This window comes from Somniosus microcephalus, chromosome 28, assembly GCF_052327205.1.
Source record: "Somniosus microcephalus isolate GS21.2 chromosome 28, FLI_Smic_1.0, whole genome shotgun sequence".
In the NCBI taxonomy this organism is placed as follows: Eukaryota; Metazoa; Chordata; class Chondrichthyes; order Squaliformes; family Somniosidae; genus Somniosus; species Somniosus microcephalus.
Window position 1 is genome coordinate 42,041,653 of NC_141014.1, and position 23,790 is coordinate 42,065,442.

A 23,790-nucleotide genomic window follows, 5' to 3' on the forward strand; every position below is an offset into this window, starting at 1 on the left:
GTCCATCTAAAAAACATCCTGTCCATTCAACCACACTATCCTGACTCAGCTTATTCAGTAAGAAACTCTTCAGTTTCTATCAGAGCTGCTACTTCACTTTAAACAGACGTTACCGTACATTTTCCAATAACACACCCTGCTTACTCTATCTGTCTAATTGCTACATCAGTCAATCCCTTGAATTTTTATTCCCGGGCTCCCTGCTCCAGCTGCATCACTTGTGTCTCGGGAGGGGAGCGACCAAGGCCACAGAGTATTTCCTAGCCTCACTATTCATCTTAAAACAACTATCTATTTTAATCCACTGCAATGAAAGGAGCTCCCGCCTCCAGCTGTGATCAACAGGAGCCACTTTATTCTGCGTGTTTATGGAGCACAACTTCTTGAATGGAGTATCTGCCTTGGAACTCACCAGTAACCATCGCTTATTCATCCTAAACCGTTTGCTACCAGCTCCACTGACAACAAGGAATGTTTTCGGATCATTTTACATGGTACAAAGGAGTATAAAATATACCAAATCCCTTCAACAAAAAAAATATTCTTTGCGGGAGTGAACTCCAATTCAGAAAGTCCCAAATCGAGCAGGTGGAGACACCTCACAATGTCAAAGTCTTCCACTAAAGGGAGGGGCTCAACACACACATCTGCTTTACCTAGCAGGGCATGCCTCCCATTGGCTAGTTTAAGGTAGCTTTGCCATTAGTTGTAGGCAAGCCATCTGACATGCAGCCTGAGCGACATAAAGTGGAGCAAAATGAGAATACTCTTACCTATATCCTCAAGATCAAGGTCATCGTATAAAAACTCATTTTCTTTAAAGTCCGGGTCCTGAGAGGAATCAACATAGTATTCAACATCATCTTTGATCTTCTTAATCTGGTCCACTTCTATGGTGCTGTTGTCTAACATGCGCAGCAGAGTTTCCAGCATTTTAATGTGGTACCTGTGTCTCTCGATGTGTTGCTTCAATTCTTCCAGCCTGTCCTGTTTCTGCAGAAAGATTTCATGGATTAGATAAAGGGCTGAGCGATCAGGTCAGATTTAAAACTCACTCTTTTTAAAATCAGACTCAAGAGGCTAATCACGAGCAGATTTCAATTATTATTTCAAGATTAGTGCACGTTTACACATTTACTATCAGGAACGAGAGACTGGCAAAACACAATGAGGTTCAATTAGTCTGTGGATTATGATTCAGAATGTGTAATATTTAAAATAGAAAGAACTTGCACTTTCATGTCCTCACAGCCAATTTAGTTGCTTTTGAAATGTTGTTACTGTCGTTTTATAGGCAAATGCTGCAGCTAATTTGTACAAAGCAAGATCCCACAAACAGCAGTGAGATGAATGATCAATTTTGGAGGTGTTAGTTGAAGGGTGAATATTGGCCAGGGCACTGGAAGAAATCCCTGCTCTTCTTCAAAAAAGGGCCATGGAATATTTTGTGTCTATCTGAATAGGGAGATGCTGACTCCATTTAATGTCTCATCCAGAATACAGCACCTTTGACGCTCCAGCACTCCCTCAGTACTGCCCTGAAGTGTCAGCCTAGATTATGTATTCAAGGCCTGGATCAGGCCTTGAACCCATGACCTTCTGGATCAAAGGTGAGAGTGCCACCAACTGTGCCAAGCTGACACGGCCTCAAATCCACAACATATTCCTGCTTCACAGGGGGTTTCTGACATGGAACCCTGGGCGAGGTCCTACGCACCTCTGCGAACAATCCTCTGTTGCTTGGCTGCCATGCAGAAAAGTCACGATGCACCTTTTAAACTGGGTATGACATACCAAACAGTATGTACAGCAATCACAATGCTCACCTAAAAGCTGTTTGAAAACACATTCATTAAAGTACTGCAGTAAATAAAAGTCTTGTAAAGAAAGTTTTAAGACTTCTTTTAACAATAGTTTAGCTGATTGCATTAATTAAGACTATCAATACTAACAACTTGCATTTACAGAGCACCTTTAGCATGGAAAAACATCCCACGGTGCTTCACAGGCACAATCAGACAAAAACTGACGTCTAAACAAAGAAGGTGATATTAGGAGAAGTGAGACGTATACACAGGGTTTTACAGGAACAGGCACATGAGACGTATACACAGGGTTTTACAGTAACAGGCGTGAGACGTATACACAGGGTTTTACAGTAACAGGCGTGAGATGTATACACAGGGTTTTACAGGAACAAGCGTGAGACGTATACACAGGCGTTTATAGTAACAGGCGTGAGACGTATACACAGTTTTACAGTAATAGGCGTGAGACGTATACACAGGGTTTTACAGGAACAGGCGTGAGACGTATACACAGGGTTTTACAGTAACAGGCGTGAGACGTATACACAGGGTTTTACAGTAATAGGTGTGAGACGTATACACGGTTTTACAGTAACAGGCGTGAGACGTATACACAGGGTTTTACAGGAACAGGCGTGAGACGTATACACAGGGTTTTACAGTAATAGGCGTGAGACGTATACACAGGGTTTTACAGGAACAGGCGTGAGACGTATACACGGTTTTACAGGAACAAGCGTGAGACGTATATACAGGGTTTTACAGTAATAGGCTTGAGACGTATACACGGGGTTTTACAGTAATAGGCGTGAGACGTATACACAGGGTTTTACAGTAATAGGCGTGAGACGTATACACGGTTTTACAGTAATAGGCGTGAGACGTATACACGGTTTTACAGGAACAGGCGTGAGATGTATACACAGGGTTTTACAGTAATAGGTGTGAGATGTATACACAGGGTTTTACAGGAACAGGCGTGAGACGTATACACAGGGTTTTACAGGAACAGGCGTGCAACGTATACACAGGGTTTTACAGTAATAGGCGTGAGACGTATACACAGGGTTTTACAGGAACAGGCGTGAGACGTATACACAGGGTTTTACAGGAACAAGCGTGAGACGTATATACAGGGTTTTACAGTAATAGGCTTGAGACGTATACACGGGGTTTTACAGTAATAGGCGTGAGACGTATACACAGGGTTTTACAGGAACAGGCGTGAGACGTATACACGGTTTTACAGTAATAGGCGTGAGACGTATACACAGGGTTTTACAGGAACAGGCACATGAGACGTATACACAGGGTTTTACAGTAACAGGCGTGAGACGTATACACGGGTTTTACAGGAACAAGCGTGAGACGTATACACAGGGTTTTATAGTAACAGGCGTGAGACGTATACACAGGGTTTTACAGTAACAGGCGTGAGACGTATACACGGTTTTACAGTAATAGGCGTGAGACGTATACACAGGGTTTTACAGTAACAGGCGTGAGACGTCTACACGGTTTTACAGGAACAGGCGTGAGACGTATACACAGGGTTTTACTGTAACAGGCGTGAGGCGTATACACAGGGTTTTACAGTAATAGGCGTGAGACGTATACACAGGGTTTTACAGTAACAGGCGTGAGACGTCTACACGGTTTTACAGGAACAGGCGTGAGACGTATACACAGGGTTTTACTGTAACAGGCGTGAGGCGTATACACAGGGTTTTACAGGAACAGGTGTGAGACGTATACACAGGGTTTTACAGGAACAGACGTGAGACGTATACACAGGGTTTTACAGGAACAGGCGTGAGACGTATACACAGGGTTTTACAGTAACAGGCGTGAGACGTATACACAGGGTTTCACAGGAACAGGCGTGAGACGTATACACAGGGTTTTACAGGAACAGGCGTGAGACGTATATACAGGGTTTTACAGGAACAGGCGTGAGATGTATATACAGGGTTTTACAGGAACAGGCGTGAGATGTATACACAGGGTTTTACAGTAATAGGCGTGAGACGTATACACAGGGTTTTATAGTAGCAGGCGCATGAGACGTATACACAGGGTTTTATCGTAACAGGCGTGAGACGTATACACAGGGTTTTATCGTAACAGGCGTGAGACGTATACACAGGGTTTTATAGTAACAGGCATGAGACGTATACACAGGGTTTTACAGGAACAGGCGTGAGACGTATACACAGGGTTTTACAGGAACAGGCATGAGACGTATACACAGGGTTTTACAGGAACAGGCGTGAGACGTATACACAGGGTTTTATAGTAACAGGCATGAGACGTATACACAGGGTTTTACAGGAACAGGCGTGAGACGTATACACAGGGTTTTACAGGAACAGGCATGAGACGTATACACAGGGTTTTACAGGAACAGACGTGAGACGTACAATCAGGGCTCTGCCTGTGGGCTGAGTACTAAAGCACTTTATTCTTACCTCTTTTTCACCCTTCTTTTTCCTCGTCACCGCTGACAAAGTTTCCATTTCACTTTCAAAGAGATCGACCTGGGAACAGCAACACGATTACCTTCACTGATCCGCATGGCATAGAATGAGGCTCAAAAATAAATCAACTATAATTACTGTGCTAAAAAACATTTCCAAATAAAATCAGCCATGGGGACTCACCTGCATATTTAAAGTGTCTATCGTATTCTGAAATGGAAGAAGACAGATCATGAAAAAAAATAGGTGTACACGATTAATTAGAATCACTTTCAAAATGTCAAGATTTTATATATTTTTCTCACAGGGCTGCTTGTCTTCAAAAAGCCCTTGTTAGAAGGTGATGGGGTGTGGCGGAGCGGAGGGGAGGGGAGGGGAGCAGCTCATGCTCTCAATCTGCTGTTGGGCCATCAGTCAGTAGGGACATATCTGCAACACGGTCATAACAAAGCACTAATCCAACACCCCAGCTAGACATGAACCACCACAGAGGGAATCAGCGGATTGGAGGCTAACAAGCCTCAGACTGCCCCCTCCAATCTCTGGTTTGTGGAGTTCATGTCTTAAACTTGCTATTTCTTTTGAGCTGTATTGCTTTAACAGTTCCAGCTATTTGGAAGGTATACAATAATGACACGGATCATTTAGCTGTGATTTTGTCGTACTGTAGGTAGAACTCCTGCTGGGCCAGGCTTCAGATCCCGAGATATTCCACGACAGTTTCAGGCACCTGAATACACCCAAAGTCTTCCCCCGGCCCCTGACTGATATTCCATTACCACATCCTTTGTGCACACCCTCTTTCCTGGTCACTGCCCTCTGCAGCTGCACTTGTGGGAAGACACAGTGTGGCTGTTTCCAGTGAGTAAACCCGTAGGTGGAGACTTTCTGAGTAACAGCAGCAAATGAAGTGCCCCAGGGGTGACAGTGGTGCTGCACTGCCAGCATCAGCAGGATCTGCAATGAGGCCTGCGCATAAACAACAACAACTTGCATTTATATAGCGACCTGCAACGTAGTAAAACGTCCCAGGCAGGTGGGCGGTAACAGTTAGGCAGGAGAAACTTACACTGCAAGGAATAAATAATTAATAAAGGAAAACAAGGATAAACAAAACTGAAATGCGAAAGGGAGCAACTCTCATACAATAGTACCAATGGAGAATAAAAATGAATTAAAAAAAAATAAGTGAAGAAAAGCCAGGGAGAGAGTGTCGCAGTGTTCTCGGTGAGGTGGGAGTCCTCGACTCGCCACTTACTCTCCTCTTTCACCTACAGTGTGCGGAGTTCTGGGAACAGCAGCAGGAGTTCTGGAGCTGGCCTGAACTGTGTCAGCACTGATGCAGCAAACAGCACTGTGCCTCTGGAAAGCATTTGGACTGCACTGCCTTCACTTACCGTCAGCCATTGACAGATCTCTTCCTTTTCCTTCTGTGCGGGATCCACCTTCGTCGCTGATCCCAGCCCTTCTTTAGAATAGGCTTTGGTCTTTGTTTCTCTCTCCACTATCTTGAACCTTTCCATTTGCTTTATAGAAAAGATTTAAATACTTGAACCGCAAACTTAGACTTACAAATCGCACTCTGCATTCTCTACACCCTAGCCCCGCTTGCTTGCCTCCGATCAAACCTCCTTCAGCTGACCAAGACAAGCCACAGACTCCTCCGTGACTGGCTGACAGGAGCTACACTCGCAGCGAGGTGACAGTTTCCCTTCTCTCCCTCTCTCGGGTGGAAGACTCAATAATCACAAAGGAACACAGGAGAACTCACCAAATTCCCAATAAATGAGGTCGGCAGGTTCGAGTGTCAGGATGGCCTGGCACTCAAACCTGAAACCCCTGGATAACACGGGAAGTGCACAAAGCCCATTCAGGCCCTGCCTGTACTGGACTAAAACCCTCGGCACAGATACATCAATTATCATCACTGTAACACGTCAAACTAATAACATCCTTCAATAAAAAGTAAGCGTTAAAATGCATGCAGAAATGAAAGAATTCCCAGTCATAGTTAAGGCCATCAAAGTTCAGCATCCAATCATGTCATGCACACACATCTTTGCTGTCAGTACTCAGCAGCCAAGTGTTTCTGGGTATTTTTCACACTTTCACTGAGATCTACAATAAAACCACAGTCTCCCTTGTTTCAGTTTCTGTTTTGTTCTCCTTCACTGTATGTTATATGAAAGCGCAGGAACAAGAGGATTGTCTGTATGATTCTGCAGAGAATAGGCAGGAAGTGGGGCTTGGAACAGGGTGAGCCATGTTAAATAGGACAGTGGGGAAAACGCACAAAATGTGGCCCAGTATTACAGAGGACAGTGAAGCAATCACACAGCACGATCCGTTATCTGACTAGGCAGCGGAACCAAAGGGAAGGTATGTATCCGCAACAGCAGAAAAGCGAGGACAGAATTTACAATGTCCAGAGCAGAGAGAAAGCAGCAGATTTTCTGGTTGGTGCTGTGCTCATTTGAAGGCTTAGTGCATCACACCAAATTTAATATCGGCATTAAAACTGTGCATAGAGGAATTTGGTCGGAGCTCGTCAGCACCAACCAACCAGTCTACCCCTTACTCTGAGGTGCACGAAAATCCCAGCAAAGCGACAGGAAGGCCTGGTGGAAAATGTCCTGAATACTGGTAGTGGAATAAGGACATGCTGTTGTACAGAACATGAGAGTACACCGTGCGATGTCAGCGTGGTACAGAATGGTATCAGGAGATACTACAAATGATGCGATAGAGTTGTACAGCACAGCAGCGGCACTGCGAGGGTGCAGTGCGGTAGATTACCGTTTCAATGAGTTTCCTGTTTTCTTGTAGCTGCCTCTTGTCTTTGATTTCGTTGGAGGCCACCCATGTCTTTATTTGGTCTCGCAACCTCTGCAGACAGAAGAGAACAAATTTAAACCAATGAAACAGAACGTGTTGTTTTTGTATCGGAACCAGTATTTACAGCAGATTGATCCTGGGCCCGCTCGACAAATGCAAAGTCCATATAGGCACTGCATCAGGACTTTAAAGCTTAACAAGAAATCCGGTGAAACTGCTTTGGTTCCAACACTGGGGGTTCCTGGGATGACAATTCTCTACTGGCATGACTTCTTAAAAGTTTCCTGATTTGTATTTTTGTTTGAATGCCAATAATTCCCTCTGCATGCTATTTTTAGCAAACATGTTAACAAGCTCACAAATATTTCTGCTGTGCTGTTTCAATGTCGCCAGTATCCCATTTATTTTAATGCAGACAATGGGAATTCAACTCAAAAATACAGCATCTCCTCTAGTTCAGTTAAACATGACAGACATATTTAAAAACAGCAGGATTTCATGAACCCAAACTACTTCTGTTATGTCAGATTCTCCTCTGCCCTGTGTAACCACTGACTGTCAGAGCCAGCATTAGTTTGAAAGGTTTCAAATGGGTTCAAACTTGAAAAGGACCTTCTCAAACCCTACGTTTTATTCTTCCCTTTGATGCAAGGGAAGTTATACGAGAAGCTGAAATCGGATTAGTGATTTGGGTTGAACCGAAATTCACTCGTTCCATCATGCTACGTTCGAAAGATCATCCAGTCATTATCTGACCCGTTTATCAAATGCATCTCCGAACCGATTCTAACTCCTCGGAATAAAATGTGACCTGCCACCGAGTGGCTTCAACACACAAGGGGGAGGCCTGCAGTGCTGCAAACGCAGCACCTCAGCAAAACTCATCAGCCACTGATACACATGAAGACACTGAGTCTGAGAGAGAGAACAACAGAATGGTACAAGGCTGTTCTGTTGTGTCACAATTCACAGCTTCTGGGAAAGGTCAAGCCATTCATACTCTCATCAGAACCCTGAATCTCTGCTACACTCTAACCCAGGAATCCCATTTGTGATGTATACAGTGGTCTGTCTCACTGCTGAGCTCTCCTGCTCAGCTTTTCCTCCTTGTCCATCCTTATCAGCATTGCTGAACAGTGTAAAGGTGCCGCCTGACATTGTGCGGCAGGAAGAAAATACTAGAAAATGAAATCTGTTTCATGTGAAAAGAGGCCGTTTAACTCTGCCAGCTTGTCATCCCACCGCATTGCTGTTCTGGCTGGGATCTTGCTGTGCATAAGACAGCTGCTGCATTTACCTATACATTTCAATGTAGTTCATTGTATATGAAGAGTGGAAAGGATTCTGAAAGTAGCGGAGTCTCGCAGCTGCTGCATATTTTAACCTTCTCCGACATACAAGTTGGAAGTGAAGGTACCAAATTTTACGGGGGAAAATAATCTTTTCCATTGAGCCTCAGAGAAAGAAAGACTTGCGTTTTTATAGCGCCTTTCACGACCACCGGACGTCTCAAAGCACTTTACAGCCAATGAAGTACTTTTTGAAGTGTGGTCACTGTTGTAATGTAGGAAACGCAGCAGCCAGTTTAGGCACAGCAAGCTCCCACAAACAGCAATGTGATAATGACCAGATCATCTGTTTTGTTATGTTGATTGAGGGATAAATATTGGCCCCAGGACACCGGGGAGAACTCCTCCTGCTCTTCTTCCAAATAGTGCCATGGGATCTTTTACGTCCAGCCGAGGGGGCAGACGGGGCCTCGGTTTAACATCTCACCTGAAAGACGGCACCTCCGACAGTGCAGCACTCCCTCAGCACTGCACTGGAGTGTCAGTCTAGATTTTTGTGCTCAAGTCTGTGGAGTGGGACTTGAACTGACGACCTTCTGACTCAGAGGCGAAAGTGCTGCCCACTGAGCCACGGCTGACAGAGATCAGCTGGGTAAATGCACAGTCCGTCTACTCACACTAGTGATCTCCACTCTTCAGCCATCGGGTGCTGAACCAAATCCTGTGACCACCAGAGAGGGCGGGAAACGAGAGAGAGGGCAACCTGCACACTACTCCGGGTGGTGGAATCGCATTGCCCTGCGTATGAGCAGAATAGAGAGGCCTTTGCTTCAGGCCTTTTCTCTCACCTGTAGTTTCTTAATTTCTTTCTTCAGGTCAGCTTCGTATTTTTCCTTCTGATTTGCATTTGCTGCGCTGTGAACCTGATTACAAGAAGACTCCGTTAGGATGGGTGTTGCTGTCATTGCTCACATAACCCTCAGTGCCGCGTGTCACTCGCTCAGGGTTTGTGTCTGCTCCAGGAACTATCAACAGCTAAACAGCAGCCTTGATAATCCAGGTCATGCCATCAAGGCTCTGCTTGGCGAAGATAACCCACCTTTCCCTGAAAAAAGTGTTGCAGTGGCCGACCCAGTTTCCTGTGTGTTAGTCTGTGCTGCGGTTAAATAAAACCTCAGCAGGTGTATTTAAGAAACGGAGTTTAAAAGAATTTGCGTGCTTTAGTAATAGCTAATACCCCTTGTAACAAACGTTTAGTTCAACACTTTCCAGTTCAGCTCCCACCCCCTGCCCCGTCCCACCGACTTCTCCAAACTGTGGTTTTCAGTCTGGCACTCACAGCAGGCTCTCTAACTGACACTAAGTTGTCCAGACTGACAGCATTTACTGTGTTCGGGAGCTGACCTAACCATCACTACACTGATGGCAGCGTGCAGCCTTGTATCATCAGTGCTCCCTTTGCTGATTATTTCGCTAATTCTGCAGTATAAACTGCTAATATCCTCTGTACCTGACAGCTGGATTTAGATTATTTCACTGGCCTTACTTACTGCTTCGAAGGAACATTTCTTATGATATCCATACCCCCTTGGTCCCCTCATACTCCCTCCCAATTATGGCAATAAATGCCACCCAATAAATGGGATCCCAGTATTTATAACCCTAGACGTGGGCTTTGCATCCCCGAGCTACCCTTCACTATCACTTGCCTGCCTTTACTTCAGTGTTGTTTGTGGGTTTATTTGACACTGTACAGGGCAGGAGAGGACAGACTTCATTCCACACCAGGTACTACCTCCATCTGCAGCTGGACGGACATAAACTTAGAACACTTAAAATAGTGAGGATTTGGGAAATTGCTTCGGTTGGCAAGTAAAAAAATAAAATAATCAGGAATTATAAAATGTGCAAATTATATGAGAAAGAGTTTAAAAAAGGGAAAAGAATCCTAGAATACCATAATACAGTAACAGAAAGCTGCTAGTCAAGGAGCACCAGCTCAGCAGCACGCCTGCAGGAATCCGACATTAACATTTATACAGTAGTTTAAAAAGAGGATTCAACGGCTACAAACAAAATGTAGTTTTAAGAATGCAAACCTTTCATTCTATTCCTTTTGCCCTCAGATCTCATAATCTCACCGTCATCGGGTAAGGTCCCACACCGTAATGTCAAGTCCAGGTGGGAGAGGGGAAAGGGTGAAGTAAAAAGAAAGAATGAAAAGAGTCGAGGTTTAAGAGAAATGGAAAAAAAAAGGCGAGGAGAAAAGGGAGATCAGGGAAACCCAGACTCTCCAATGACGGTGCCCTTTGCCCTCTAAGCGCAATATCTGATCATCACAGGGCAACTGCAGAATGTAACGGAGGCGGAGCACAGGCGACAGGGCTGGGATACTCGCCAGGCATTCTGGCCATGGGAATTTTATCACTCGTCAAATTAAACCTGGCTGAAATCCACAGCAGCTTTTGAGATCTATATAGAGTCAAATTTCCTTTTTATAGCCGCACAAGAGGTTCCATCAAACAGGGTCCCCCCCACCACCCCCCTCCGCCTTTTTTATTTAGTTTAGTTTCTTTCATGAAAAATGTCTCTCAGGTGCAATTTTAATTCCTCATTTTTTGCAAAAAACAAAACAATTCATATTTTGCACCTTGTCGTTACAGAACAGAAATAACAAAGTGTTGGAACCTGTGGTTTGTGTAAGTGGTTATTAGTTAAAATAAAATATTTATTAAAATTCAACTTTCATAATCTTTCACAAAGCATTGACAGAGGGTAGTGGGAGGGACGGAGGTGACCGGGGAGGGACGGAGGTGACCGGGGAGGGACGGAGGTGACCGGGGATGGACGGAGGTGACCGGGGAGGGACGGAGGTGACCGGGGAGGGACGGGGGTGACCGGGGATGGACAGAGGTGACCGGGGAGGGACAGAGGTGACCGGGGAGGGACAGAGGTGACCGGGGATGGACGGGGGTGACCGGGGATGGACAGAGGTGACCGGGGATGGACGGAGGTGACCGGGGAGGGGCGGAGGTGACCGGGGAGGGGCGGAGGTGACCGGGGAGGGACGGAGGTGACCGGGGATGGACAGAGGTGACCGGGGAGGGACAGAGGTGACCGGGGAGGGACAGAGGTGACCGGGGATGGACAGAGGTGACTGGGGAGGGACGGGGGTGACCGGGGATGGACAGAGGTGACCGGGGATGGACGGAGGTGACCGGGGAGGGGCGGAGGTGACCGGGGAGGGACGGAGGTGACCGGGGATGGACAGAGGTGACCGGGGAGGGACAGAGGTGACCGGGGAGGGACAGAGGTGACCGGGGATGGACGGAGGTGACCGGGGAGGGACGGAGGTGACCGGGGAGGGACGGGGGTGACCGGGGATGGACAGAGGTGACCGGGGAGGGACGGAGGTGACCGGGGATGGACAGAGGTGACCGGGGAGGGACGGAGGTGACCGGGGAGGGATGGAGGTGACCGGGGAGGGACGGAGGTGACCGGGGAGGGACGGAGGTGACTGGGGATGGACGGAGGTGACCGGGGAGGGACGGAGGTGACCGGGGATGGACAGAGGTGACCAGGGAGGGACAGAGGTGACCGGGGATGGACAGAGGTGACTGGGGAGGGACGGAGGTGACCGGGGAGGGACGGAGGTGACCGGGGAGGGACGGAGGTGACCGGGGATGGACGGAGGTGACCGGGGAGGGACGGAGGTGACCGGGGAGGGACGGAGGTGACCGTGGAGGGATGGAGGCGACCGTGGAGGGACGGAGGTGACCGGGGAGGGACGGAGGTGACTGGGATGGGCAGAGGTGACTGGAGGAGGACACATGAGTGCAGTTAGAGATGCAAAACCTTTAGTAATTGTTTGTTCCGAGTTTGAAAATGGGAAGGCATGGCAATGATCACCGGTTAACAGAGAACCAGTGCATCAGTCTGTGAATAACCCAGAGGAACCTGATCTCAACCTGCTACAACAATGGAAGCAGCCAGCTTTTACCAACTGTACCTTTTGCCAGATGTCTTCAAAGGTTTCTACACCCTCACTGACTTTCTTCAGACAGCGGTCAATTTCCCCTGCAGGACAGCAAATTGAAGGAATTAACGTTTCTTTTGAATCACTGTGTCCATTTGGTAAGGGCCAATTATTTTAAATTAACCTTATAACTGATGGAAATTCTCGAGAAAGAAACCCCAACTCCAATCAAACCCTTAAAGAACGCATTCCGATAAACACAGCAACATTACGAGGGTGCAGTTACTCATTTTAATCAGAGAACAGCACAGATGGACATTCTGAAAGGTTATATACACAGGCGTATTCCATATCACCCCCAGGCAATACAGAATTGCACAGGGTATAATATCAGGTATCACCTCTTCCACACACCATGCTCCTCGTTATTGGAAGATGTAACTAGCTATACTTTTCCTAATGCTCCTCCCGCTCAATCCCCGCTCCGTCCCCGCTCCTCCCGCTCAGAGTCCCCGGTCCTCCCGCTTAGTCCCCACTCAGAGTCCCTGCTCCTCCCGCTCAGAGTCCCTGCTCCTCCCGCTCAGAGTCCCTGCTCCTCCCGCTCAGAGTCCCCGCTCCTCCCACTCAGTCCCCGCTCCTCCCACTCAGTCCCCGCTCAGAGTCCCCGCTCCTCCCGCTCAGAGTCCCCGTTCCTCCCGCTCAGTCCCCTCGCTCAGTGTCCCCACTCCTCCTGCTCAGTCCCTGCTCCTCCCGCTCAGAATCCCCGCTCCTCCCGCTCAGAGTCCCCACTCCACCCGCTCAGAGTCCTTGCACCTCCCGCTCAGTCCCCGCTCCTCCTGCTCAGAATCCCCGCACCTCCCGCTCAGACTCCCTGCTCCAAGCTCAGTCCCCGCTCCTCCCGCTCAGAGTCCCTGCTCCTCCCGCTCAGAGTCCCCGCTCCTCCCGCTCAGTCCCCTCGCTCAGTGTCCCCACTCCTCCTGCTCAGTCCCTGCTCCTCCCGCTCAGAATCCCCGCTCCTCCCGCTCAGAATCCCCGCTCAGAGTCCCCACTCCTCCCGCTCAGAGTCCTTGCACCTCCCGCTCAGTCCCCGCTCCTCCTGCTCAGAATCCCCGCACCTCCCGCTCAGACTCCCTGCTCCAAGCTCAGTCCCCGCTCCTCCCGCTCAGAGTCCCCGCTCCTCCCTGTTGTATCCGTGTGTTAATGGAGACACGGAAAGCAGGAGTTGATTTAACAAGTGTTTACTGAACAAAGTCTGGAGGTGAACTAACTATACAAGATGCTATACAAGCTTATATACCCGAGTGGTCACTACCGGTACTACAGTACACAGGGGCTTCAAAAAAACATAGTTCCTCTTAAAGGTACATACACCACAATTCCTCCCCTTTTAGATAAATAGTACATAACATTTTAAGTAATCATTAATTAACATTTTTACAAGAACAATAATCTACACATTTGCTGAAGTTAATCAATTACAAATTTAGTCTCTCTGGAGGCTTCCTGACTCGGTCCGGATAACGCCTCGGTGGTGTAGTAGGTTTCGGTGGTGTAGTAGGTTCTTTTGGCAAGGTCGATTGGGCTTGAATGCCAGTGTCGGGTTCATCTGGTTCCAGTATCACCGGATCAGAGGTAGATACTATGGGTATCTCTGCTTCATCATTAGGCGTATAGAGTTGTGGTGCAGGTTGTCCCTTTTCGGATGACTCTATGATCTGGTCAGCATGGCGCCTTATTATGCTTTCTCCAATGTCCACGGTATACATCAGCGGTCCTAGTCGTGTGCAAATAGTTCCAGGCTGCCATTTCTCGGTACGGTAGTCCCGGGCCAAAACTTGTTGACCTATCTGGAAGGTTCTAGTTGGCCTTTCATTCATGCCTTGAAATTGCCGGTTCTCTACGTCCCTTCTGATGTTTGGCTTGATCAAATCCAGCCGGCATCTTAGTCTTCTATTGAAAAACATCATGGCGGGGGTTTGGTTTGTAACCACATGTGTTGCATTCCTGTACGCAAACAAGAAGTTATCTACCTTATGTTGTAGATTTATGTCTTCATTACCCATGGCCTTTATGGCCTTCTTGAAGGTCTGGACAAACCTTTCAGCTAATCCATTGGTGGGGGGATGGTATGGGGCGGACGTGTAGTGCTTAACCCCATTGTTTTTTAAGAACTTCCTGAATTCTTCGGATACAAATTGCGGTCCATTATCAGAACAGATCTGTTCAGGCAGCCCATTCCTGGCGAATATGGTCCTTAATACTGTGATGGTTTTTTCCGTGGTGGTGGAGGACATCTTTATTACCTCCGGCCACTTGGAGTGTGCATCAACCGCGATTAAGAACATTGAGTCCATAAATGGACCAGCAAAGTCGATGTGTACCCTTTGCCAGGGAGATGAGGGCCACTCCCATGGATGTAGAGGGGCTTGTGGTGGGGCGTTTTGGACCTTCTGGCATCCTAGACAGCTCTTGGTCATTTCTTCGATGTCTCCATCGATACCTGGCCACCACACAAATGCTCTGGCTAAGTTCTTCATTTTCACTCCACCCAGATGCCCCTCGTGAAGCTCCTTTAGCACTTTATCCTGGAGTTTGGGTGGAATCACCACTCTGGATCCACACATCAAGGTTCCTCGGCACACTGACAGCTGTTCTCTTCTTTGCGAGAATGCTGGCAACAGTGGTTCGCCACGTGCTGGCCATCGCTTCACCGTTAAATCGTAGACTCGTGAGAGAGTCGGGTCATTTCTCGTTTCCTTTTCAATGGTAGAATTTGTCACTGGTAGACATTCCACTGTGGTCAAGTGGAACATCTCCACTGGGTCCACTGTAGGTGCCTCTTCTACCGTTGGCAACGGTAGGCGCGATAAACCGTCAGCATTCCCATGCTGTTTTGTTCCTTTGTATTCTATGTCATATTGGTGTGCCCCTAGGAAAAGGGACCACCTCTGTAGCCTTTGCGCTGTCATAATGGGAACGCCCTTTTTAGGGTTGAATATGGAGACGAGGGGTTGATGGTCAGTCAACAAGGTAAATTTTTGTCCGTGTAGGTAATGGTTGAATTTCTTCACCCCCCACACCAGGCTGAGTGCTTCCCTGTCGATCTGGGCATAGTTACGCTCAGCTGAGTTCAATGAGCGTGACGCAAAAGCTATCGGCCGCTCCGAGCCATCAGGGAATTTATGCGATAATACCGCTCCCACGCCGTAAGGGGATGCATCGCACGCCAGTCTGATTGGCAGTGATGGGTTGTAATGAGCCAACACTTCCTTGGACGTGATCAAGCCTTTGCATTTATGGAAGGCACGTTTACAGTCTTCGCTCCATTTCCAAATTACTCCCGTTTGTAGCAGTGCGTTAAGAGGGTGCAGAACCGTTGACAAGTTCGGTAAAAATTTATGATAGTAATTTATTAATCCCAGGAACGACCTTAATTGGGAGACATTTTCAGGCGCTGGGGCTTTTACGACCGCTTCAATTTTTTCAGGTGATTTATGCAACCCTTCTTCGTTAATGACATGGCCACAATATGATGTTTGTTTCTGGAAAAATTCGCACTTGGGGCGATTTGCTCGTAGGCCCCGTTCTCTCAGCCTCGTGAGCACCTGCTCCAAATTGGCAAGGTGCTCGTTGTCATTTTCTCCTGTTACAAGGATGTCGTCTAGGTAGCATTGAGTCCCCGGAATCCCTTGCAGGACTTCCTCCATAGCTCTTTGCCAGATAGCTGGAGCTGATGCTACTCCGAAAACCAGCCGATTGTGCTGGTACAGGCCTTTGTGTGTGTTTACCGTGAGATACTTTTTAGAGGCCTCCTCAACCTCCATCTGTAGGTATGCCTGTGCCAAGTCAATTTTGGTGAAACGTTTCCCTCCGGATAGTGAGGCGAAAATATCTTCTATCCTCGGAAGAGGATACTGTACCGTATGAAGAACCGGGTTTACAGTCACCTTGAAGTCCCCACAGATGCAAATTTTTCTCTGTTCTTCAGATTTATCATTATTCAACGTTTTGTTCATGACCGGGACGATGGGTGTTGCCCACTCGCTCCAATCTACCTTGGATAACACGCCTGCTTTTTCCAAATTCTCCAGCTCTGCCTCGACTGCTGGACGAATTGCGTATGGCACCGGCCTTGCCTTAAAAAACTTGGGAATTGCCGCATCTTCCACTTTTATTGAGGCGGTGGCGCCTTTCAGGGTTCCTAGTTCCTGTTGAAACACTTCTTTGGCGTTAGCCAAGATTTCTTTTAATCGTCCAGGTATGACGTCATCATCATTTTTTTTCTTACTGGTCACCGTCAGTGCCTGAATGGAGTGCCAGTCTAAACGTCTCTTTCTGATCCATTCACATCCCAACAACGGTGGACCACCATCTTGCAGAACGTATAAATACAACTTCTGTATTTCCTTGCCGTTGTATACAACAGGCACCCTTATTTTCCCTCTGGGGTATACTTTCTGCCCCGTATATGTCTTCAAGATAATGGATGTGTCTTTCAAAGGTATATGCGGAAATAGCCGCTCGTAATCCCGTCGACTTATGACGGTCAGAGCTGATCCTGTATCTAGCTCCATTTTAACTGGGGACCCCGCTATTGTGAGGGTAACCCAAATGGTCTGGTAATCTTCTTTGGCAATTACATTATGTAATTTGAGACAGCTTAGTCTCTTGTTTCCGGAGTCGCTATCGCTCTTCTGGTCTTCGGAGCTACTGTCCGTCATCATTTGTACCTTTCTGTACTTTTCCTTATTGACCTTTTTACTGTCAGCGGATTTTTTTCCAGATCGGCATACACGTGCAATGTGTCCCATCTTTCCGCATTGCCTGCATGCTTTGTCCTTGAACCAGCAGTCCCTCTGGTCATGGGTGGATCTGCCGCAGTGATAACATCTCTCGAAACCCTGTGTCATTTCATGAGTGCCGAAGTCCTGTGGCTTTTGCTGTATCTCTACAGCTCCTCTTGCTGCTGCTTCGTATGATACAGCCACACTGAAAGCCTTGTCCAGTGTCAAATCTTTCTCAGAAAGTAGTCTTTTCTGTGTTCCTTCGCTTAGGAGACCGCAGACGAATTTGTCTCGTAGAGAATCTGCCAGTCCTGCCCCGAATTGGCAGTGCTTTGACAGCTTTCGTAATTCGGTGAGGTAATCAGCGTTACTTTCATTCTTGTGCTGATTCCTCCTGAAGAATTTGAATCGTTCCGCTATCAGCAGCGGTGTTGGATTTAAGTGCTCCTGTAGGGTATCAACAATCTCCTTAAAATTCTTGTCCATCGGTTTGGCTGGAGTGATCAAGTTTCGTAACAGCCCGTATGTCCTTGCGCCCATCAGGTTTAGAAGTACCGATGCCTTTTTATCATCCGCTACTTCATTCGCCTTGCAATATACCTCCACTCTTTCCACATATGTGGTCCAATCCTCTATATCACGATCGAAAGCAGTAATATTGCCAGTCTTAGGCATCCTGAAAATCAAAAATGGTGCCTCCCGCGCTTTCCCTTCTTCCCTGCCGAGTCAAGATGGCGCCTCCCGCGCTTTCCCGCCGCTGCCGCTGCTGCCAACGCTGTTCTCCGCGGTTTTTATTTACACCTATATTTTAAACAGTTTCTCCGTCACTTGGAGAATCGTTCCCGTCGGACTCTCTGGGACTTTCCCCTCCCTCTGCTTGGTCCGAACGCCGACCTGCTTTGCAGCGCCGGCCGTCTCCTGAATGCTCCACCCTCTGTTTCTGTTTGCTTCTGTCTTCCGACTCGCTGCACGGCCCCGCTGCAGAGCTACCCGATCGAGCCCCAGCCCGCCGCCCAGGAAGGATCAGTGCACTACCTGCCACCAGCCCGTTTAGCTGGTGAAACCACATTTTTTTCTCTTTTCTTCGACCTTCGTCTGAGGAATCGATCTCCTTGAAGTGCTGCCGAATTGCAGGTGAGTTCGTTTCTAACTCGTCGCCACTGTTGTATCCGTGTGTTAATGGAGACACGGAAAGCAGGAGTTGATTTAACAAGTGTTTACTGAACAAAGTCTGGAGGTGAACTAACTATACAAGACGCTATACAGGCTTATACACCCGAGTGGTCACTACCGGTACTACAGTACACAGGGGCTTCAAAAAAACATAGTTCCTCTTAAAGGTACATACACCACACTCCCGCTCAGAGTCCCCGCTCCTCCCGCTCAGAGTCCTCGCTCCTCTCGCTCAGAGTCCCCGCTCCTCCCGCTCAGAGTCCTCGCTCCTCCCGCTCAGAGTCCCCGCTCCTCCCGCTCAGAGTCCTCGCTCCTCTCGCTCAGAGTCCCCGCTCCTCCCGCTCAGAGTCCCCGCTCCTCCCGCTCAGAGTCCTCGCTCCTCTCGCTCAGAGTCCCCGCTCCTCTCGCTCAGAGTCCTCGCTCCTCTCGCTCAGAGTCCTCGCTCCTCCCGCTCAGAGTCCCCGCTCCTCCCGCTCAGAGTCCTCGCTCCTCTCGCTCAGAGTCCCCGCTCCTCCCGCTCAGAGTCCTCGCTCCTCCCGCTCAGTCCCCGATCCTCCCGCTCAGAGTCCTCGCTCCTCCTCTCAAGAGTCCCCGCTCCTCCCGCTCAGAGTCCTCGCTCCTCCCGCTCAGTCCCCGCTCCTCCCACTCAGAGTCCTCGCTCCTCCTCTCAGAGTCCCCGCTCCTCCCGCTCAGAGTCCCCGCTCCTCCCGCTCAGTCCCCGCTCCTCCCGCTCAGAGTCCTCGCTCCTCTCGCTCAGAGTCCCCGCTCCTCCCGCTCAGAGTCCCCGCTCCTCCCGCTCAGAGTCCTCGCTCCTCTCGCTCAGAGTCCTCGCTCCTCTCGCTCAGAGTCCCCGCTCCTCCCGCTCAGAGTCCCCGCTCCTCCCGCTCAGTCCCCGCTCCTCCCGCTCAGTCCCCGCTCCTCCCGCTCAGTCCCCGCGCCTCCTCTCCGAGTCCCCGCTCCTCCCGCTCAGAGTCCTCGCTCCGAGTCCCCGCTCCTCCCGCTCAGAGTCCCCGATCCTCCCGCTCAGTCCCCGCTCCTCCCGCTCAGAGTCCCCGCTCCTCCCGCTCAGAGTCCCCGCTCCTCCCGCTCAGAGTCCTCGCTCCTCCCGCTCAGAGTCCCCGCTCCTCCCGCTCAGAGTCCTCGCTTCTCTCGCTCAGAGTCCCCGCTCCTCTCGCTCAGAGTCCTCGCTCCTCCCGCTCAGAGTCCCCGATCCTCCTCTCAGAGTCCCCGATCCTCCCGCTCAGTCCCCGCTCCTCCCGCTCAGAGTCCTCGCTCCTCCCGCTCAGAGTCCCCGCTCCTCCCGCTCAGAGTCCTCGCTCCTCCCGCTCAGAGTCCTCGCTCCTCTCGCTCAGAGTCCCCGCTCCTCCCGCTCAGAGTCCTCGCTCCTCTCGCTCAGAGTCCCCGCTCCTCCCGCTCAGAGTCCTCGCTCCTCTCGCTCAGAGTCCCCGCTCCTCCTCTGAGTCCCCGCTCCTCCCGCTCAGAGTCCCCGCTCCTCCCGCTCAGAGTCCTCGCTCCTCCCGCTCAGAGTCCTCGCTCCTCTCGCTCAGAGTCCCCGCTCCTCCCGCGCAGAGTCCTCGCTCCTCCTGCTCAGAGTCCTCGCTCCTCTCGCTCAGTCCCCGCTCAGAGTCCCCGCTCCTCCTCTCAGAGTCCTCGCTCCTCTCGCTCAGTCCCCGCTCCTCCCGCTCAGTGTCCCCGCTCCTCCCGCTCAGAGTCCTCGCTCCTCTCGCTCAGAGTCCCCGCTCCTCCCGCTCCGAGTCCCCGCTCCTCCCGCTCAGAGTCCCCGCTCCTCCTCTCAGAGTCCTCGCTCCTCTCGCTCAGTCCCCGCTCCGAGTCCTCGCTCCTCCCGCTCAGAGTCCCCGCTCCTCCCGCTCAGAGTCCCCGCTCCTCCCGCTCAGAGTCCTCGCTCCTCTCGCTCAGAGTCCCCGCTCCTCCCGCTCAGTCCCCGCTCAGAGTCCTCGCTCCTCCTCTCAGAGTCCCCGCTCCTCCCGCTCAGAGTCCTCGCTCCTCTCGCTCAGAGTCCCCGCTCCTCCCGCTCAGAGTCCCCGCTCCTCCCGCTCAGAGTCCTCGCTCCTCTCGCTCAGAGTCCCCGCTCCTCCTCTCAGAGTCCCCGCTCCTCCCGCTCAGAGTCCCCGCTCCTCCTCTCAGAGTCCCCGCTCCTCCTCTCAGAGTCCCCGATCCTCCCGCTCAGTCCCCGCTCCTCCCGCTCCTCCCGCTCAGAGTCCCCGCTCCTCCCGCTCAGTCCCCGCGCCTCCTCTCCGAGTCCCCGCTCCTCCCGCTCAGAGTCCTCGCTCCGAGTCCCCGCTCCTCCCGCTCAGAGTCCCCGATCCTCCCGCTCAGTCCCCGCTCCTCCCGCTCAGAGTCCTCGCTCCTCCCGCTCAGAGTCCCCGCTCAGAGTCCCCGCTCCTCCCGCTCAGAGTCCTCGCTCTTCCCGCTCAGAGTCCCCGCTCCTCCCGCTCAGAGTCCTCGCTCCTCTCGCTCAGAGTCCCCGCTCTTCTCGCTCAGAGTCCTCGCTCCTCCCGCTCAGAGTCCTCGCTCCTCTCGCTCAGAGTCCTCGCTCCTCCTCTCAGAGTCCCCGCTCCTCCTCTCAGAGTCCCCGATCCTCCCGCTCAGTTCCCGCTCCTCCCGCTGAGTCCCCGCTCCTCCCGCTCAGTCCCCGCGCCTCCTCTCCGAGTCCCCGCTCCTCCCGCTCAGAGTCCTCGCTCCTCCCGCTCAGAGTCCTCGCTCCTCCCGCTCAGAGTCCTCGCTCCTCTCGCTCAGAGTCCCCGCTCCTCCCGCTCAGAGTCCCCGATCCTCCCGCTCAGTCCCCGCTCCTCCCGCTCAGAGTCCTCGCTCCTCCCGCTCAGAGTCCTCGCTCCTCCCGCTCAGAGTCCCCGCTCCTCCCGCTCAGAGTCCCCGCTCCTCCCGCTCAGAGTCCTCGCTCCTCCCGCTCAGAGTCCCCGCTCCTCCCGCTCAGAGTCCTCGCTCCTCTCGCTCAGAGTCCCCGCTCCTCCTCTGAGTCCCCGCTCCTCCCGCTCAGAGTCCCCGCTCCTCCCGCTCAGAGTCCCCACTCCTCCCGCTCAGAGTCCTCGCTCCTCCCGCTCAGAGTCCTCGCTCCTCCCGCTCAGAGTCCTCGCTCCTCTCGCTCAGAGTCCCCGCTCCTCCCGCTCAGAGTCCTCGCTCCTCTCGCTCAGTCCCCGCTCCTCCCGCTCAGAGTCCCCGCTCCTCCTGCTCAGAGTCCCCGCTCCTCCCGCTCAGAGTCCTCGCTCCTCTCGCTCAGTCCCCGCTCCTCCCGCTCAGAGTCCCCGCTCCTCCCGCTCAGAGTCCCCGCTCCTCCCGCTCAGAGTCCTCGCTCCTCTCGCTCAAAGTCCCCGCTCCTCCCGCTCCGAGTCCCCGCTCCTCCTCTCAGAGTCCCCGCTCCTCCTCTCAGAGTCCTCGCTCCTCCCGCTCAGAGTCCCCGCTCCTCCTGCTCAGAGTCCTCGCTCCTCTCGCTCAGAGTCCCCGCTCCTCCCGCTCAGTCCCCGCTCCTCCCGCTCAGTGTCCCCGCTCCTCCCGCACCTTTCCCTCTCAGAGCCCCTGGATCTACTGAACTCTCTGCTTTCCACTGCCTCCAATGGCCACATTTGGGACTCAGTAATTCAGTGTTTGGAGTACCTACTTCACACTGAATGTTTGCAGAGGGAGGAGCACACACCTGGCACCCACTGTATACTGTCAATATAAAAACACCGCGGATTGTCGCTGAGCCTGCTGTTAGGTCACCATTCCAGTTCTGAATTAAAACTAATCAACACATTAGCTGCACACTCTGTCAGAAGTGCAGTAAAACCCACTGGCAAAATGAGTTGATCGGTAGACTGGTAACCAACATGGAACTTAAAATCTAGACGTGAAAATATAAAGCTGCTGCTCTGGGAATCCCATCGCCTACTATTACGAATCGGCGGTGGTGTTTTATAAACCAGCCTAAATTAACTTTTCACTCACTGTTACTGATCCTTTAGTTAGAGGGAATCAAACCCCGCTCACTGCAGAGCAGGAGCTGATGAGTGGAGCGGGGAAGAGCTGCAAACGGATGACGTGCAGCAAAAGTCCCAAGGGGAAGTCACGGAGTGGGGATGGAGGAACAGAGACACTGCAGTTACTGGCGACCTGATGGTGCTGCATGACGGGGCTTATCCAACACCAACTCCAATCTTTCAAAGGGGAATTGGATAAGTATCTAAAGATAAGGGGTAAGCCATTTAGGACAGAGATGAGGAGGAATTTCTTCACCCAGAGAGTGGTGAACCTGTGGAATTCTCTACCACAGAAGGCAGTTGAGGCCAATTCATTAAATATATTCAAGAAGGAGTTAGATATATTTCTTAAGGCTAAAGGGATCAAGGGATATGGGGAGAAAGCAGGGACAGGGTACTGAATTTGGATGATCAGCCATGATCTCATTAAATGGCGGAGCAGGCTCGAGGGGCCGAATGGCCTACTCCTGCTGCTATCTTCTATGTTTCTATAAAGGAAAAAAATTTGCAGGGCTCCAGGGAAAGGGCGGGGGAGTGGGACTAGCTGAAGTGCTCTGGCAGAGCTGGCAACGGCTTGACGGGCGGAATGGCCTCCTTCTGTGCTGTAACCATTCGATGAATCAGAGAGACCAGATCAGGGTGACAGGAAAGCATACTGCTGCCACCATGAATGTTAATCCCCCCTCACCTCCCCAAAAAATGTCACTATTCGCAACAAAATAGATGAATTAATAGCGCAGATAGAAATGAATAGGTTTGATCTAATAGCCATTACGGAGACATGATGGTTGCAAAGTGGACAAGATTGGGAACTAAATATTCCAGGGTACTTAACTTTTAGAAGAGAAGGCAAAATGGAAAAGGAGGAGGGGTAGCTCTGATAATAAAGGATGGGATAAAGACAGTAGAGAGAAAGGATCTTAGCTCCGAAAATCAAGAAGTAGAATCCGTTTGGGTGGAGCTAAGAAACAGCAAGGGGCAGAAAACATTGGTGGGAGTTGTTTATAGGCCCCAAACAGTAGTTGGAATGTAGGGCAGAGTCTAAATCAGGAAATTAGAGGTGCATGTAACAAGGGTAATACAATAATCATGCGGGACTTTAATCTACATATAGACTGGGCAAACCAAGTTTGCAGTAATAGTGTGGAGGACAAATTCATGCAATGTATGCAAGATAGTTTTCTAGATCAGTATGTTGAGGAACCAACTAGGGAACAGGCTATTTTAGATCTAGTATTGTGCAACGAGAAAGGGTTAATTAATAACCTTGTAGTAAAGGGGCCTTTAGGGAAGAGTGACCATAATATGATTGAGTTTGAAAATGATTTAGTTAAATCCGAAACTAGGGTCTTAAATCAAACAAAGCAAACTATGTAGGTACGAGGGGCGAGTTAGCTAAGGTAGATTGGGAAACTACATTAAAAGGTATGATGCTAGACAAGCAATGGCTAGC

General features: G+C 50.3%; 1 protein-coding gene across 7 annotated transcripts in view; it reads right to left on the minus strand.

The window, feature by feature from the left end:
* Window positions 1-23,790, minus strand: part of LOC147099669 (CCR4-NOT transcription complex subunit 3-like) — a 114,779-nt gene that overhangs the window by 22,228 nt on the left and 68,761 nt on the right. For 5 of the 7 annotated variants that reach the window (XM_085969027.1, XM_085969026.1, XM_085969024.1 and 2 more), the window contains exons 4-10: window positions 12,419-12,486; window positions 9,258-9,332; window positions 7,082-7,171; window positions 5,683-5,811; window positions 4,469-4,495; window positions 4,277-4,345; window positions 774-993 (exon numbers count right to left, since the gene is read on the minus strand). In XM_085969027.1, coding sequence (XP_085825153.1) covers window positions 774-993; window positions 4,277-4,345; window positions 4,469-4,495; window positions 5,683-5,811; window positions 7,082-7,171; window positions 9,258-9,332; window positions 12,419-12,486 — 678 coding nt within the window. The remainder of the gene's footprint in view (window positions 1-773; window positions 994-4,276; window positions 4,346-4,468; window positions 4,496-5,682; window positions 5,812-7,081; window positions 7,172-9,257; window positions 9,333-12,418; window positions 12,487-23,790) is intronic. The other 2 variants (XM_085969029.1, XM_085969030.1) reach the window with 2 other exon arrangements.